We start from the raw sequence: 16,665 nt of genomic DNA, 5'->3' as shown, positions 1-16,665 counted from the left end.
TTGCACTGTGCAGATGCTGGATGTGCCAACCCAGTAACATAAGCACATGAATTTTCCTCAGAGGATGCAGTTTCAGTAGCAGCCTGTTCTTCTGCAGGTTTGATTTAAGTACACTTACCCTGCTTTTTCTAAAATAGCTTCTTGGATAAGAGGTGCTAAGCTCAGTCATGGGATAGATACTCCAGCTGGAAGATGGGCTGTCCAAATGTGATTTGTGCGAGTACAAGAACTAAAAGCTGCGAGTGCAAATTTAAAAATGTTTTTACATGTTTGTAAAATCTTTTCAATAAATGAAAATAGTTTATGTGTTTCAAAACAAAGTGATATTACTGGGTGGGGATTTTTGTTTGTTGAACATTATCTTCTAACATTTTTGAGGACTTTTTCCCCTTGAAAGTATCTTTTATACTTTAGAGAGAAGTCAAAATAGTAAGTAAGACTGATATTTAAGGATGAGGATAATAGTTAATTTAGCTGGGGAGGCAGTCTGGGTTTGGATTCCACCTTGTAGCTCAAACATAAGATGTAGCATTCCTAAGTTTAGAAACTTGATTTAGCACGTAGTGCTTTCAGTGTCTTTCCTTAGCAACCCAGCCTACCAAAACACACCAGAGCTGCCCTTCCTGCTCTGTACAGAGGAACAGTAGCAAACTCCATGGTTTTAAGGTGGAGTTTATAAACAAAAATAGGATAATGAGTCCTGCAGTTGTAGGGGATTGCAATTCGGTGGTCAGAGTATTTTCCAATTATGTATATTGTTGGTTTTGCATTTTCAGTATGATCCTACATGAGGTTAAAGGCCGCTCTAAAACTCCAGGGCATCATTTTTAAGTAAACTTACCTGAAGAGTATTCATGAAATGGAATTGCTTGTGGGGTTTTTTTTTGCTTGTTTTCTTTGGTAGGGGCTGAGCATGCCTCACAATAGAAGGGGTGCTGGAAGGTGCCAACAGCTGCTAAGGGTTACAGCCATCCTTTGCAGAAGTTGAGAGCGCATTCAGGGAAGTACAACTTCACCACCAAACAAACTTACCTGATTTTTCCTTAGACATCACTTCTGATTGCTGTGTTAGCTGGACCTTTGATCTTGCTTAGTGCAGAAGTTTCTATGTTATGTGTTGCCAGTGAAATGTATGACGTACTTTGTGTGTCTTTTTCTAACAAATCACACTATTTTGTATTTGTTGCCAATAAACAGCCCATTGACGGGGACAGAATTGTTCTAGAGAGAAGAAAGAACAAGTCTTATATACCTTAAAAATTTTAGTGGCTACCTAATTATTAGAAATACATAGCTTTGTATATGAACCTGGTATAAGAATTTGGTTAAATGCTTGAAGGAAAGACCCAGAAGGAGTTACACATGTAAGCTTGTCATCTGATACCTGATGCTGCCAGGTTAACTGGGGCTTTCCTCCCTACCATTTGTCACTGCATTAACTTGAGACCCAATTTAAACATTGGGCTCTTTTTTGCTTTTACTTTATTAGAATGCTCTGGTTTCTGTTATTTTGTCAGCAGAGCTTTATAGTTTCAGAGAGGGCTAATCACTGATTATTTACAGGTTCCACAAAACTCCCAGACTGTTGGTCTACATTCTTTGTATTCTCTGGATTTTACATAGTGAGTTTCTAGTGTTTCAACTAGAGATGAAAGGGAAATTTTAAAATGCCTGTCATATCTTTCATGATTTCTGATTATATTTCAGAAATGTTTTAATATTAAGAATAAGCTCTGGCTGGATAGTACTGGATGCAGTGCAGTATGTAGAAGCTAAACACCTTTGCTAGTGTTGAGTCAGAGTCAGTCAAAACAAGCATTAAGTTTTAACTGCTGAGAGTACTCTTCAGACTTGTTTGACTTCTTAGGATGCAGGTTAACCTAGCTTGAATTTTATGGATACCACAAAAAAAAAATAAAAATCCAAGTTCTCCATTTTGCTTTTTTTGTATTTTCAAATACAAATTTGCAGTTTGCTCATACCCAGCCAATACAAAGTGAATGGTACTTGTCATACACATAGATTTGTTTCAAATGTATTGTGAATACTAGATTACATAAAAAAGAATAGAAGGTGGGGCTTCAGTGCACAGAGATGTTTCAGGGTAAAGACAGGGAAGAAGATTTAATTTGCCTGAGAAGATTTAATCTGCCTGAGGAAGAGGAGTCTTGCAGGAGGTGATCATTGCTTCTTAACACTTGCCTTTTCTGAAAGCTGATGCCATTTTAGGCCTCACAGAGCACCTGCATAGTTCACTTAGTGAGATGAACTGTGTAATCTAGTGGGAGCTGAAGGAGTGAGCTCTCCCTGCTGCAGGAACCTTGGTCTCAGTGGATCGGACTGACTGCGGGCTTAGGGAAGCAGGCAGCGGGTCAGTAGAGTAAAAGGCAAAGAAACATTCAATGTTTTATTGTAGATACCAGCAACAAGGACGGCTGACAATTTGGTGCAGAGCCCAGCACTTCTTTTCACAGCTGTAGACAGTTCAAAGGATAGTAGGTTGTGCTGTGACACTGGTTGTATAAGCTGTTTTGAAGGCTAATGTTTAGCAGTCCAGAGAGGAAAATTTGTCTTCTGTTGACTGTCGAGAGAGTAAGACACTCTGGCATGCAGTGGGGTGGGAACATGCCTGGATTCTCAAGGGAACTGAAAAGGAATTTGTTATAGAGACTTGAAAGTACGAAAGAGGTAATGTTTTTGAAATGTGACAAATTGAAAATATCATGCTAATGCTGTTATAATTTTACTTTAAAAGCCAAAAGCTGGAATTTCAAGGTATTGAACCTTTATTTGTAGAAGGTGAAGAAATTAAATTACTCCTGGGAGTTAAAGGATGAAGTCAATAATGTCAAAAAAGTACTGTGCAGGATTTTTTAAGTGGTAAAATTTGGTTGGTCCTGAGAGCTATAGTTCATCTTATGTCTTTTAGCAGTTTAAGCATTTAAAATCTGGGTCTTTGCTTTCAGTAATTGCAATGCTCATGGGAATTTGGAGATGTGCTAATGCAGGCTGTTCTTAAGTGTTTCATTTTGTAAACCTTGAATGCACTACTTCTCTATAACATGGTGTGAGAGCAAGACTTTGGTCAGTATAAATGCAGTTCCTGATATTTTGTTTCTATAGAGTCTTACGCTAATATGCTAATTTTTTTTTTTTTTTTTCAAATGGTGCGTGTCCTGGCCCTCTGATGGACATCACCATTTATAAACTACAATTGTTACTGCTGTAAATGCCTGTAGAGGTGAGATTGGAAGACGGCATCTTGTTGTCCTAAGAGTTCATGTTGGGTTCTGGTCTTCTGAGGAAGTGGTATATAAAAACACTGTTGTAAATGTGGATAGTAAACAGTCAAAATGTTCAACCTAAATTCTTATGTTTTCTCACTTTAAGATGTGCTCACCAGGTGTGTTATATGTGAAAACGTGTCAGGATATCAGTCTTCAGGATATCAGTCAGAGGTTCTGGATGTCAGTCCCTTAGAATTGGAAACCATTAAAAGGTTCCTGCAACCCAATGCCCCCCTATTTCTCTTACTTCTTTATTATTATTTTTACTGTCCTGTTTCACTCCAAACTAAGCAGTGAAAAGGTGCCTTTGTCCTTTTTTGAGATGGAAAGTGAAAAAGAAATGTGAGCGTGGCAATTCAGGAAAAATTACAAGATGCTAAATTGCAGTGAAAATAAATCCGTGTGGCTACAGAGTTGATGTCATCTCTATATCGAAGCCTGAGTTATGATATATATTACTAATATATGTGTACTTGAAGATAGTTCTGAAATTAGGCTGTGCTGGATGATGAACCTGTGGTAGTGGACTAAAAACTTCAAGCTTTCTGTGCAGAAGGAGGTAACAGCTGAGCAAGGCAAACCCATGTGGCTTCCTCTGGCAGACATCCTGTGCTGTTGATTCTGCACCCAGATACCAGAGGAAACCATGCCAATGTAATTCCACATATTTGGAAGGAAACTCTAACCTTTACTGGTAAAGAAAGAAATTTTTGTTTCATGTTGTTGGTCTGGTGATTAAGCCTGGATGCTTCTGGAAGTTAATGATGATTGGTTTTTAATTTCTAGGCTGAACCTCTTTCCCCATTTGGGGCTGCAGAGGCTGAGTGTCAGGCTAGAAGCAGCATTTCCCAGCATCCTTACTAGCAGACTACTGTTCTGTCATTCTTCCAGAGCAGCTGCTTATAATGCCTATCCCGGAGGATTTTGTTATAGCAAGCTGCTGCTAAGTGGGAGGTCTCTGGGTAACTTTCTATTGTGGCATGCTTGCTCCATCTCTGCAAAAATAGCAGCACTTAGGCAAATTTTATCTAGTTTTGGTATTGGTGAGTTAAATTGATGAAAAGTAATGCAGCTTTTGACAAGTCACGCTGCCACTGTGAGTGAAGCATATTTAATGGATGCTGAAGTGAAAGATGTGCATGAAAAAATGAAACTGCTGTGCTGTGAAATGGCTCAGCATCCTTAACTTTTGGGTTGCAGGACTTAGTTCTGGGCTGCTTTTTCAGTCATATCAGAGCTCTGGAGCCTCTTTTTAGACAGGGTTTATCTTTTGCAAATACAACATTATTTTGCATTACCAAAGACTCTGTTTGCCATAGAAACTGGGGAGAATATCCAGGTGAGAATATTCTGGTGGTGTTGCAGGGCTGCATAAGGATACATTCTGAATCCTCAGCTGCCAGAACTATAAGCTGATCAGGCTTTTGCTAGGCTGTTAACAAAAATGGAAGGATTGTTAATTTCCTAAATGCTGTTTCAATGAATTCTGCAATGAGAAGAAAACAGAGGGCAGCTCTCTCAATTACAGTCCTGTATATGTATTTAATATATAATATATTTTAAAAAAGATAATTTTAGCAAAGTAACATGTTTGTATTACTTAAATGAGAAATATAGATTTATAATATATATAATAATATATGATACTATGATATATAATCATTATATTTATGATTATAATATAATAATAACATTTATGGTTATTGATAAAATGTAAAAAAGGCATTTTAGAGTTTGAACGAATGGTATGCTTTAATTTAAGTACAGCAGGGAGGTTGGAAATGGCATCCCTCTGTGGAGTTTGGGCTATAGTGAGGTTCAGAGGATGTGTGTATGGGCAGTGGTGGCTCTTGGCAGCATTTTAGGAAGGTCTGGTTTATGCTAGTTTAGCCTGACTTTACAAGACAAAGTCTGTTTGCTGCTAGTTGTTTTGCTTGTCTCCCAGATATCAATATGATATGAATCCTGATATATTATGAATATATATTAGGAGATAATGTCCTTCTGGCAATACCAGGGTGCTGAAGTGTCCTGTGTATGTGAACTGCTGTTTATTCCAGGTTTGAGCTAATCGGTATGTTAGGCTTTTCTTTAGACCGTCTAGAAGGGGAAGAGGAACAGAGGTAACAGAAGGTTGCAAGGAAGTTAAACTTCCTATAGCTTATAAAGAATGTCAGGTTTATTACTTGAGGTGTATGAATTCTATTGTAATAGCTTTCCTGTGCTAGCATTGAACCCTGGAGGTGTTGAAAAGCTGTTTGTTTCAATTTCTCCAAGCACCAACTTGTTTTGTCTTTAATTGCTGTGTTAAATAAATTACTTTTCACCCTCATGCTCACAGTGACTGAAGCAGATAGCTCAAGATAGTGGGGAATACAGAGATCACCCTGGAAAACTCGTGCTGAACAGCTGTCTGTAATTTGCTGTGGCACCTCACAGGACTTGAACTGATAGAGGCAGCTCACGTGGGCTGACAGTGTTTGTGCTGGTAGTGTTTTGGGAACATTTGGGGGGTACCAAGTATGTGTTTCTAAAGCCACTCTTGTCTTATAGGTGCAAATCTGACTCAAAGGGCACGTAATTGCTTCTTTCATAAAGGTTTATTTTGTTTTCCAGTGTGTTGTCCAAGCACTTAAATGACTTATGTTCCAGTTTATAAATAGATACAGTCCTTAACCTTGCTTGGTAGTACAACTGTTTCTTTCATTTAAGTATGTTTCCACTTTTTCCAATGTTTCTGTTTTACTTTGAGATTTTGTCATGATCATAGAGACATGGCAAAAATTCTAGGGCCCTTCCCCACCTCCTTTTTATCACTGTATTTTACTCTGTGTATGTGTACTCTCTGTCTGGAGAGGGGTAGTTTTATTTTTCCCCTACCCTTAATTCTCTTATGTTTGATTTTTGTAAAACATTTTTTTTGTTTGTTTATTTATGGGCAATTATTGTTAAAACCTGTTCTTCTTATTTTGTAACACTTTTAGGTTAGTTGATACTGGTTTACGTGGGTATTTCTAAGTATTATTTATTGAAGTACCCCATGGACATAAATAGTGTGTTTGACAAAACCAATATTCTATATTTTGTCTGCTTCTGAACCTTCCAGATATTTCTGTTGAAAGATGTGGAACATTCAGCTCATCTGTAATGATTCTCAGGGAAACAGTTTCAAGAGTCCTGACTTAATTCTCATACTGCAAACACACTGCATCTGTAGTCCTGAGCATGAATTTCACTGTGCAAAGGCTAATAATTTTAATATATTTAAAACTGGAAACACAAAATCCATCCCAAGGCATGCTAAACAGGAACTAAATCAATTACCAAAAGTAATGGAAATAGCAGTTGATTGTTAGTTTAGTAATAAGGGCCTACAGGATTTTTAAGGAGCCCTCACAATTAGCATTTAACCTTTTCTTTCAGAAATACCGAATCTTGCAGTTCTGCAACAGTAAGTATTTTGGGGGATTTCCTTGTTATTTAGAAGAGGAGAGAGCCAGGTTATATCTGGTATTGATACAAGTTAGGAGAATTGCTCAGTTAGTCCTGGAGCTGAATAACTGAAGTGACAGAGCCTGGCTGCTCTGCTTTTGCTCACAGCCCCCCTTCTTTGGCTCCTATCAGAAAGGAGTGGTCATCCCTTCAGTCTGCCTTTGAGAAGTCCCTTCAGGTTGTGTCAAGCAGCAGAAGACTCTGGGTCAGTTCCTCTGTGGAAAGGAACAGATATTGCTGCTCCTTGTTGCTTCAGAGTGAGAGGGGATTGCTGTCTGGAATACATGGGATTAAGCTATTAGCCCTGCTCAGCTCTGTTTTACCTAAAATGTCCTTAGGCCAGCCTGCTTTACCAACTGGAAAACACTGGAGTGAATAGCTGTTAAATTGAGCTTGAATATCACTGTATGACACGATTTATTCTATCCATGCTGGGCTGCTTCTTTTAGTAACTTTCTGTGGCCTTTTTGAGTTACAAGTGCAGTGAATTTAGACAAACTGTCAGCTATAATTCAAAGGATAATTTAATTTTAGTGTGTTTTGGGTTTTTGCCACACCACTGGATTTAGGCTTAATGGTTAAATAACTGCTTATGCTGTACATTCAGAGGGTTTTAGAGCAGCTAATTTGGGCTTCTGTCCTGAATTTCCTTCTGTGGTATGGTGTCCCTATCCACTGATTATGCATGAGGAGACTATGAAAAGTTACTGTGATACCCTTATACATTTTTACATTTAAATTAGACAAACGTACTTTTGATAGAGAGGAGAATTTTTATATGTAATTTTAGCTTTCCAAAATAAGCAGAAAGGGTCAGTATCCAACAGAAGAGATATTTGTGAAATAGCTGGACAACTGCTCAATAATACTTTGCTGCATTGTAACTGTATCAAGAAACTTGATTATATTGTGTGACCTTAATATGACTGGTATTGTTTTTTTAAGATTTAAATCTGGAGCAACAAATAATCAGTGCAAATGGAAGGAACTAAGCATAAATTAAGTAATGCTGACTCAGATAAGTATCTATTAAACATAGCTGTGATAATACATTGTTTTTAATGTAGAATATTCTTGAGTGGAAATAACTCATCTGGATTGTTGAGTCCAACTTCTGGCTCTATGCAGGACACCCCAAGAATCACACCATGTGCCTGAAAGTACTGGAATTCTTACCTTTAATCTTTGAGTGTAAAATGGAAGAAACCCAAAGTTTTGGGGAGTTTTGTTTGGGGCTTTTTATTTGTTGTTGTTGTTTTGTTTTTTGGTTTGTTTTTTTCTGCCTTTTAATATAATATTTTTTTGCTTTCATTTATTCCATTATTGTAATACACAATTAATGAGAAGGTGGTTGGTTTGTACCAAATTTAGTTTTCAGTTTTTGGAATGCTCTGATCAATACCTGTAGTTTTGTACTTTCAGTGTAGGTGCTTGGTTTTGAGTTATGTAGATAATACTTAGGACCTGTATGTTAACCATAATCATCAAATAAATGTTAAATTTAACAAGGGCTGTTTGATAAATATCTTTAAGGATGGAGAAAGCTTTCAAAGATAATTTTTAAAGGAAAAATGGTTTTCAATTAGGGGATCAGTAAATAGTAACAGCTGTTATGCAATTTATATTTTGAAGTAGATTATTAGTACCCGTGACTTGTGTTTAGAGCAATTCAACATTACTTAACAGAAGGATGTTGTCATGTCTTTCCTTCTGAATTTCTTGTCAATGCTTGCTTTTCGTGACACTTATGTAGATAAGTGAAGCTTCCTTTATCTGAATGAAGAACTATATTTAAGGCATTAATGTTATTATTTGCACTTTGAACATCATTTCATGTTATTTGCTGATTGCTATTTGACTTTTCCAAATTTCCCACCAATCCTTAGTCCATGGCATTTCAGTGTAATAGTTATTATTCTGTGTCTAACCTTGTTTCCTTGGAAAGATGCAGATGGTAGTCTGGCCGGAAAACTGAGTCAATGTAGCCAATAGAAGAGAGTATGCAGAGAGTTTATAAATAAAATAATTGTGGGTAAGAAACATTTCTACTGTTGTTACTGTTATTATAAGTGGTTTTCTTTTGTCTCTTTTTTTCTTTTATTGTCTTCCAGGGCAGAACAAGGAACTGCATTCCTTGGGCTCTTATTGGTATTTTATTGATCGTTACAAAAAAATACTGTGTTCTGAAGTGAGTTTTTGAAAGTGCAGGATCAGAAATAGAAAGTAAATATAAAAGTTGTTTAGAGCTAAGCACATGTAGTTGTGTGAGAAAGCCAAATAGTGTCTTTCTAATGTGCAGAAATGCATTTTTTGAGCACTTGCAAGTATTTTGCAAGATAGCGTTTAATAACAGAACTTTCCTGGAACAGGTAATATTATGTTGTTTTTGTTGTTGAACATAGTCATTAGGGAATTTCTTTCAACAGTTTTTTCTTGTTATACTTTGAATAATAAATTACTATACCAAGTGGTTGAAATGACACTACTTGCCAAACCTTCATGAGCAATTTACTAACAGAAGCCAAGAGGAAAATGCTTGTAGTCGTTAACTGTCTTAACTGAAATCTTGACTTCTGTCTCTTTCTGTCGTGCTTGTCAGAAGATTTTTATACAAGAATTAACAGATTTTGCACATCAGTTAGTCTGATTCTTGCTTCTGGCCATAAAAATGTTTGTGCAGTTGCTTCAATATTCTTGTGTCAGTCCTGGCTGATCCAGCGTACCAGCTTCTATCCCTCAGGCTTTCGCCTGTTGTCTATGCATAAGATTGTATTTGAAGTCAAAAACTCATAAAGCAAAACATAATTTTGCCACTAGTATTGTAGTCTCATATAGCAGGGTAAAAATATATGGGATTAGTAGATGGATAAATATTTTATTCTTTGTGTTCAGACAAGCTGGGTTTGGAGCATCGAAAGATTATGCAAAGCCCAGTTTTTGATTCAAAGTTGGCTTGACTGAAAATTTCAGTCTTAAAAATGCAAGGTTCTCTGCTCTTTGTTTTGAAATTCAGAATAGGCACCAAACTGAATTATATTGGAGTGAGCAGTCAGAAAAGCAAGAATGGAAAAGGGGTGAGAAACAGGAATGGAAGTTATTGTATTATTTGTTGCATATTGTCACATGTAAATGTGGGAGTAAACTAGGCTTACATACTGAGGAGCTGGATTAATGCCAACTCATGTAACTGTAGGAGCATGATAGGTGTGACACACTAAAGGACAAGTAATTATTAAATCTTTGGAAAAATCAAGAGTCGTGTCCTGTTAAATAAGGTGTTTATAAAGACTGTACAGCAGATAAAATCAAAAATTAATAAACTAGCATATATGAGATTTGAGTATCTGTGGCCTCTTGTTTGTTTCCCAACTTGTCTTAGGACTAAATATGAGGAGTGCTTGATAGGTGCAAGAGAGATGCTTGCTCTTTTCCTCATTCCACAGAGGTGTACTGGATATCAGCTTTGTGCATGGTGCAGGGGATGTGGCTTGTGCCTTCAAAAGTTTGTACTCTGAATCTGGGAAGTTGTATCACCCTTTGGAGGAAGGTGAATTTCATCTGGGCTGAGGTTATATTTAGAGTGGGAAGCCTCTCTCAAGTCTAGTATGTCTCTTCTGTTGAATGTCAACTGGATACTTGTACAGAAGACTAAAAATGAATTGTGAACATGACAACTGTTATATCTTGCATTACTCACAGCAGACAGGTTTGCTTTTTGTATTTCTGTGAATTTTATTTTCCTTTCCTCATCTGTGTGTTTAATTTGCTATTTCTGTTTCTTTTATTTTGTTGCTGTTCATTGCAATGGCTGTAGAATCACAGAATTTAGGAAAAGACTTCTAAGATTATCAGGCCTAACTACTAATCAGACACTGCCAGATCTACCACTAAACTATGTCTCTAAATACCACAGCTGCAAGTTTTTTTTAATACATCCAGCACTGGTGACTATACCACTTCCTTAGGCAGCCTGTTCCAATGCTTAATTCTTTCCATGAAGAAATTTTTCTTATGTCCATTCTAAACCTCCCTGATGCGACTTGAGGCTATTTCCTCTTATCTTCTCTCTTTTTCACATGGGAGAAGAGAGCGACTTTCAGCTGGCTACAACCTCCTTTCAGGTAATTGTAGGGAGCAATAAGGTCTTCTCTGAGTTTCCTTTTCTCCAGACTAAGTAGTGTGAGCTCCATAAAGTGCTCCAGCTAAGACTTGTGCTCCAGACCCTTTTCCAGGTCCACTGCCCTTCTTGGGACACTCTCCAGCACTTCAATGTTATTCTTGTATTGAGGGGCCCAGAACTGGCCTTAGGATTCCAGGCGCAGCCTCCCCAGTGCCCAGTACAGGGGGACAATCACTGCCCTGGTCCTGCTGGCCACACCGTTTCTGATACAGGCCAGGATGCCTTTGGCTTTCTTGGCCACCTGGGCACACCTGGCTCATGTTCAGCTGCTGTTGACCAGCACCCCCAGGTCCCTTCCTGCAGGGCCACTTTCCAGCCCCTCTGCCCCAGCCTGCAGCACTCCCTGCAGTTATGACCCAACTGCAGGACCCAGCACTTGGCCTTGTTGAACCTGAGACCACTGGCCTTGGTCCATCAGTCCAGCCTGTCCAGATCCCTCTGCAGACCCTTCTTGCCCTCCAACAGATCAACACTCCCACCCAGCTTGGTGTCACCTGCAAATTGGCTGAGGGTGCTGTCGATCCCTTCACACAGATCATTGATAACAATGGTAAGTAAACAGGAGTGTCCCCAGCGCTGAGCCCTGGGGCACACACTTGTGACTGGCCAGTGTTAAAATCATGGATGTAGCTCCATTCCCCACCACTCTCTGGGCCTGGCCATCCAGGCAGGTTTTTACCCAGCTAATTGTACACCAGTCCAAACCATGACTGGCCAGTTTCTGCAGGAGAATTCTGTGGGAAAACGTGTCCAAGGCTTCAGTAAAGTCCAGGTCAACACATCGACGGCCTTTGCCTCATCCACTAAGTAGGTTACGCTGTCATAACGGGATCAGCTCCATGACCTTTGCTGGCACCAAAGTCAGAGTGACAGGCCTGTCGTTCCCCAGGCCCTTGTGGATGGGGTTACATTTGCTGACCTGCAGTCACCTGGGACCTCCCCAGTTAGTCAGGACAGCTGGTAATTGGTGGGGGAGAGACTCTGTGATCACTTCTGCCAGCTGCCCCAGTACCATTGGGTGGATCCCTTCCAGCCACAGAGACTTGTGCTTGTCTAAACAGTGTAGCAGGTTTCTGACCATTTCCTCTTGGATTATGCTGGTTCCCCTGTGTGAAACATCTCTGCAGCTCTCATCCTGGGAAACTGAGCATCACTGATTGCTCTCCTAAGCAAATCAGAATGAAACATATTGATCCAACATCATGCACAAGTCATTACTTAGAATTGGCACTTTTTCTCTTAGCAGATTCAGAAAGCAAATATTTTAAAGGAAAGATCAAAATGTTATTTATTAGTGTTGGGGTTAACAGTGTTCATTCTTCCTGTTCCTTTAACTTTTTGACCATTGGGAGCAACTTGAGGACCCTGCAAGACAAAAACTGAGTGTAAGCTCTGTTCAGCTGTAGGTTAATGTACATAATTTTAACTGCTTGTGTTGCAAAAGTAAAAAAAAAAAAAAAAAAAAAAATTAAGTATTTTTTGCTTTCAAAAGGCGCACACTACCCCCAACACTCTAAGTACAGAGTTCTGACATTCTACCCACCATAATTTTTCTAGGAAATTAATTCTGAATAAAATAACATGGCTCCCAAATCATTCCATCTGCTATTAGAACTTCTTTTAACTCATTTAGTAAAATAAACAAGGTTGGATGTTTTTTCTCACAGTCAAACACATCACTGGACATTTTTGCATCATTTCTAATGCTTTTGAGAGATATGTGATATACTTGAAAAAGATGCTGAGAGCCTTTCTTCACAGTGGAAGACAGCAGCATTTGTACTTCTTCATGAATCTGTAGAAACGTGGGGTTTTCCTTTGTTATTGAGCTGGGGTTGTTGAAAAAGAAACAGACTGGAGAAATAATTGTGACACTATTGGTTATACTGCTGGGGGGCAGCATAGCAAAAGCTGTATAGCAAAAATTTGGGGGCTTAGATGAAATTAAGGACTGCTCTGAAGGTAGATTGAGTATATGAGGATCATGTTAGTGCTGGTTGTTAATGCAAGAAGTGAATAAAAACTGAAAAAAGTCATTAATGGGACTTGCTTTCAAATTCATCTTGTTGAAAATACAGTTTAAAGAATAGTTCTTTCACTGACTCTTCACATCTGGGATATGCATAACTGCTGTTGAAGCCAGTAGTACAATCTGTTATGCTATGAAGAGATTAAGACTTTGCAATTCGGTTAAGTAGAGACATTGCTTCACGAAAGTCACTATATGTAGGTCATGGTTTTTTAGTGTGTTCAAAGGCTCTTTGTGTTTGGGAAGTGTGATCTGCATCTTGTTCTACAGACTGTGAGTTTCTAAAGAAATTCTCGTTAGCTATTCTTCTTCAGGGCTTTATTTTTATTTGGTGGTGAAGTTTGGTTGGGGTTTTTCTGTGTGTGTGTGTTTGTAAAAGGTAAAGCTACTAACTGTGCTTTCCTTCTATGTCTAGAAAATTGTGTCTGTTCTTCCAGCATTTAATGGATGTTTTCCTATTGCTATGGGTATTTTCCAGCCCATGTATAAATTGTCATGCTGTCTCTGACTGGTTTCTGCAGAAAAGAAATTACTAGAAATGTCTTTCAAAGGGCTTTTGGCTGAACTTAAATCCATATTCCTGAACTTCAACTTCACTGATTAAATACTTATAGCCATGATTTATTGACATTAAAAAATATTTGGCATGAATGGCAGTGAAAGGAAGTAGAAGTGCAGTTGGGACTCTGGCAGTCGTGTGTGTCGTGTTAGTATTGGTTGACACAACCTGTGTTGGCTGTGCTTGTTTTTTAGTTTGTTCTTGGTGTTACAGCAATACTTTATTCCAGATGCTACTATTAGAAACAAGTCCAAGCATATATTTATGTAGTTCAGAAATGAGTTTGTATTTTAATTCTCTTGTCAAGGGTATTAACTGCTCAGTATGTTGTCCACTGTCTAGGGCGATCCCTAAGCTTTCTGGTATTATAAATGACTGGACACAATTAACTAAAAAGTGTTTTGTATTTGTATTAATTTTGTTTCTGTTTGTTTTGGTTTTTTTAGGTGCATTTTCCAGATACAGAGAGAGCAGAATGGCTCAACAAGGTAAGAAGAAGCATTGCTCCCAAATGGGAAGGGGCAGGATGGAAAGCTGAGATTAAAATGAAAGGTGAGGCAAGAATCTGAGAACAGAGTAGTTTTAACTTTTTACTTTATGCACTGGAAGTCTCTGGTTGTTGATCCAGTTAGTTACAAGAATGATTAAATTTAGTTTCATGGTCCTGAAATTATGAGTTTTATGAATGATTTAATGTGGCATTAGAGTAATGACAGCTATAATTGTGTGGAAGTCATAGCAGCTGTAAACACAATCTTTAATTTTCTACTTGTCTGGGATACTTTCCAGTTACTGTAGGTTCCTGACCTACAATCTAAAAATAAATGAAATTTGCAGTTTTGATTTGTGTGTGTGATAATCTAAGATATAAATCTATGTAGCTTACTTTTAAAAAAGTATCTTTCATTCAAAGAGCATAGAAGAACATGAGTTAATTGGAAAATAGTAAGAAAAAAGCAATATATAATTTTCAGATAGAAAATTCAGATGTGGTGAAGTTCTGATTTTTTTACATTTATAACTTATTAATGTATTTAAGAACTGTACTTCCATGTAGATTTTTTTTTCTCCTTAGACTGTAAAACAGATGTGGCCTTTTATTTGTCAATTCATTGAGAAACTCTTCCGAGAAACCATAGAGCCAGCAGTAAGAGGCGCAAACAACCACCTCAGCACCTTCAGTTTTACAAAGATTGATATTGGTCATCAGGTCAGTGTCTGGTGAAGTTTTTTTGAGAGACCCTGTTTTACATAACATTTTCATGTAGCCAGTTCAAATCTACACAGAAATATTGCTCTGTGACACGTGGTCATAAGCCTCATTCTGATTTCTGTTGTAGCATTAAAATAAAAATGTGTGGGTTTTTTAGCAGAGGCTTTATTGCATTTCCTGGGGTTTGTGCTTCAGAAAGTTGGAGAGAATTTGGAGACAACTCAGTGTAGCCTGGTCACATGAAGAGGTCACAGCCATGTGATTTTAATATTCATGCAGTGCTTTATGTTAAGTGAGCAGGGACCATTATCCTTTTTTCCAGAATGATCCAAGTGCAGTTTTCTTGTAATAGATGCACTTCTAATCATGTTATGTGTGGAGTCAATGTCAAGGCTACTGGCTTGGCTTTTGAAGGACTGCACATAACACAGTATCAAGGGGCATACAGATATTTGTCTGCTGTTCCATCCCATGAAAGAAGGGGTCTCATGCCTGCAGGAGAGCCTGTTTGACCAGTGCAAGCTGATAATGATTCCCTCTACTTGCAGCAAGTTCAGTACTACTTAATCTTCCCTGCATTAATCAGAACTTTACTGCTTTTTACTTTAGTTTAACAGCTTTTGTTTGAAGTTGTCTTTCGTGTTTCTATTGCTTGTCATAAATGGAATTTCAAGTAAGGATTTAGAAATCAACACCCCCACACACCCTTAAATGTTAGGAAACCTGAAATTAATTTTCAGGTGTAATAGAGGGGAATTGTTTTTCCTCTCTTTGTGACTCCATTTCACGTAGGTTACAGTTCATTATGCTTTACTGCACTTTTTGTGTGTTGGGTTATTTCTTTAAAATTGTAAGTCCTTTTACACAGGGCCTCCATCCTGCCCTAGATATATTTGTATTACAGACTGTAGCATTCTTTTAAGCTATACTAATTTTAAGTAGGATTTACATTAGCTCCCATACCTCTGTATGGTTCTGCAGCTGGATTGAGAAACCTTGGACATGACAAACTGTTAATCTTACTTTATATTGCAGCCTTGATTGAGTTGGTTGAGCTGCACAGCCCCAACACAGCACTAAGATTTTGATTTCACATAAATTATCAAAAATGTGCAAATAGAAATATGAACGTTTTTCAAGAAAGGAAAAACTCAAGAGTCAAATTTAGTCATCCTCAACACAACTCTTTATGGGAGTTACAGGATTTTCTTCTATCTATTCTCACTGAATTCCACTTAAGGTGCCTGTCTTTTTGTGAACTAAATTTAGCTTGTTGTAGTTACCCAGAAAGGAATGCTTTGGGAGTGTTAGACATAGATATCTACAGAGAAATCAGATGTTAATGCAGGGGAGAGGGAAAACTTGATTATTAAGTATTTTGTAAATCTTGAAGTCGAGTGGTCTATACCCAGGGTAACTGCTGAAAGGATTGTGGTTAATTGGATCCCAGTAAGTTAATTTTTACCTCTGAAATAAGAATTTGAGCTAAATTTTTAGCCTTACTTCACACCTTTTAATGTTTATAGTATGTTCTTTACTTCAGGCATGGATATGCCTATATTCACCTTTATTTCAAAGTTAAGAGTTTAGTATACTTCTGTAGAAGAATCCAACTTTTACTTGCTTCATTTTTCCAGCCTCTGAGGATAAATGGTGTAAAAGTGTACACTGAGAATGTGGACAAAAGGCAGATCATTTTAGATCTTCAGATCAGGTAAACTTCACTACTATATTACAAGGGGGGTCCATGCTTTATAATCTGTACATTGTTTGATTTGGCAGTTAAGTTGGCCTGAAAGGAGAATTGTTTCATTATGCAAATGTTGTGAGTTTTGTCTGTGTATGGAAGAAACTGCATGCTGTAAATAGCATTTATCTGAGGGAAATGGAGTATCAACTCTGTGT

At 37.9% G+C, this 16,665-nt stretch overlaps 1 protein-coding gene across 3 annotated transcripts in view; it reads left to right on the top strand.

Moving 5' to 3' along the window:
* Nucleotides 1-16,665, top strand: part of ESYT2 (extended synaptotagmin 2) — an 81,910-nt gene that overhangs the window by 17,596 nt on the left and 47,649 nt on the right. For all 3 annotated transcript variants that reach the window (XM_015619089.3, XM_015619090.3, XM_015619091.3), the window contains exons 2-4: nucleotides 13,994-14,035; nucleotides 14,623-14,757; nucleotides 16,398-16,474. In XM_015619089.3, the coding sequence (XP_015474575.1) occupies nucleotides 13,994-14,035; nucleotides 14,623-14,757; nucleotides 16,398-16,474 (254 nt within the window). The remainder of the gene's footprint in view (nucleotides 1-13,993; nucleotides 14,036-14,622; nucleotides 14,758-16,397; nucleotides 16,475-16,665) is intronic.

Source organism: Parus major, chromosome 2 (genome assembly GCF_001522545.3).
Source record: "Parus major isolate Abel chromosome 2, Parus_major1.1, whole genome shotgun sequence".
NCBI classification, from domain to species: Eukaryota; Metazoa; Chordata; class Aves; order Passeriformes; family Paridae; genus Parus; species Parus major.
The sequence above is the reverse complement of the archived record's forward strand: the minus strand, read 5'-3'. Positions and strand labels throughout refer to the sequence as shown.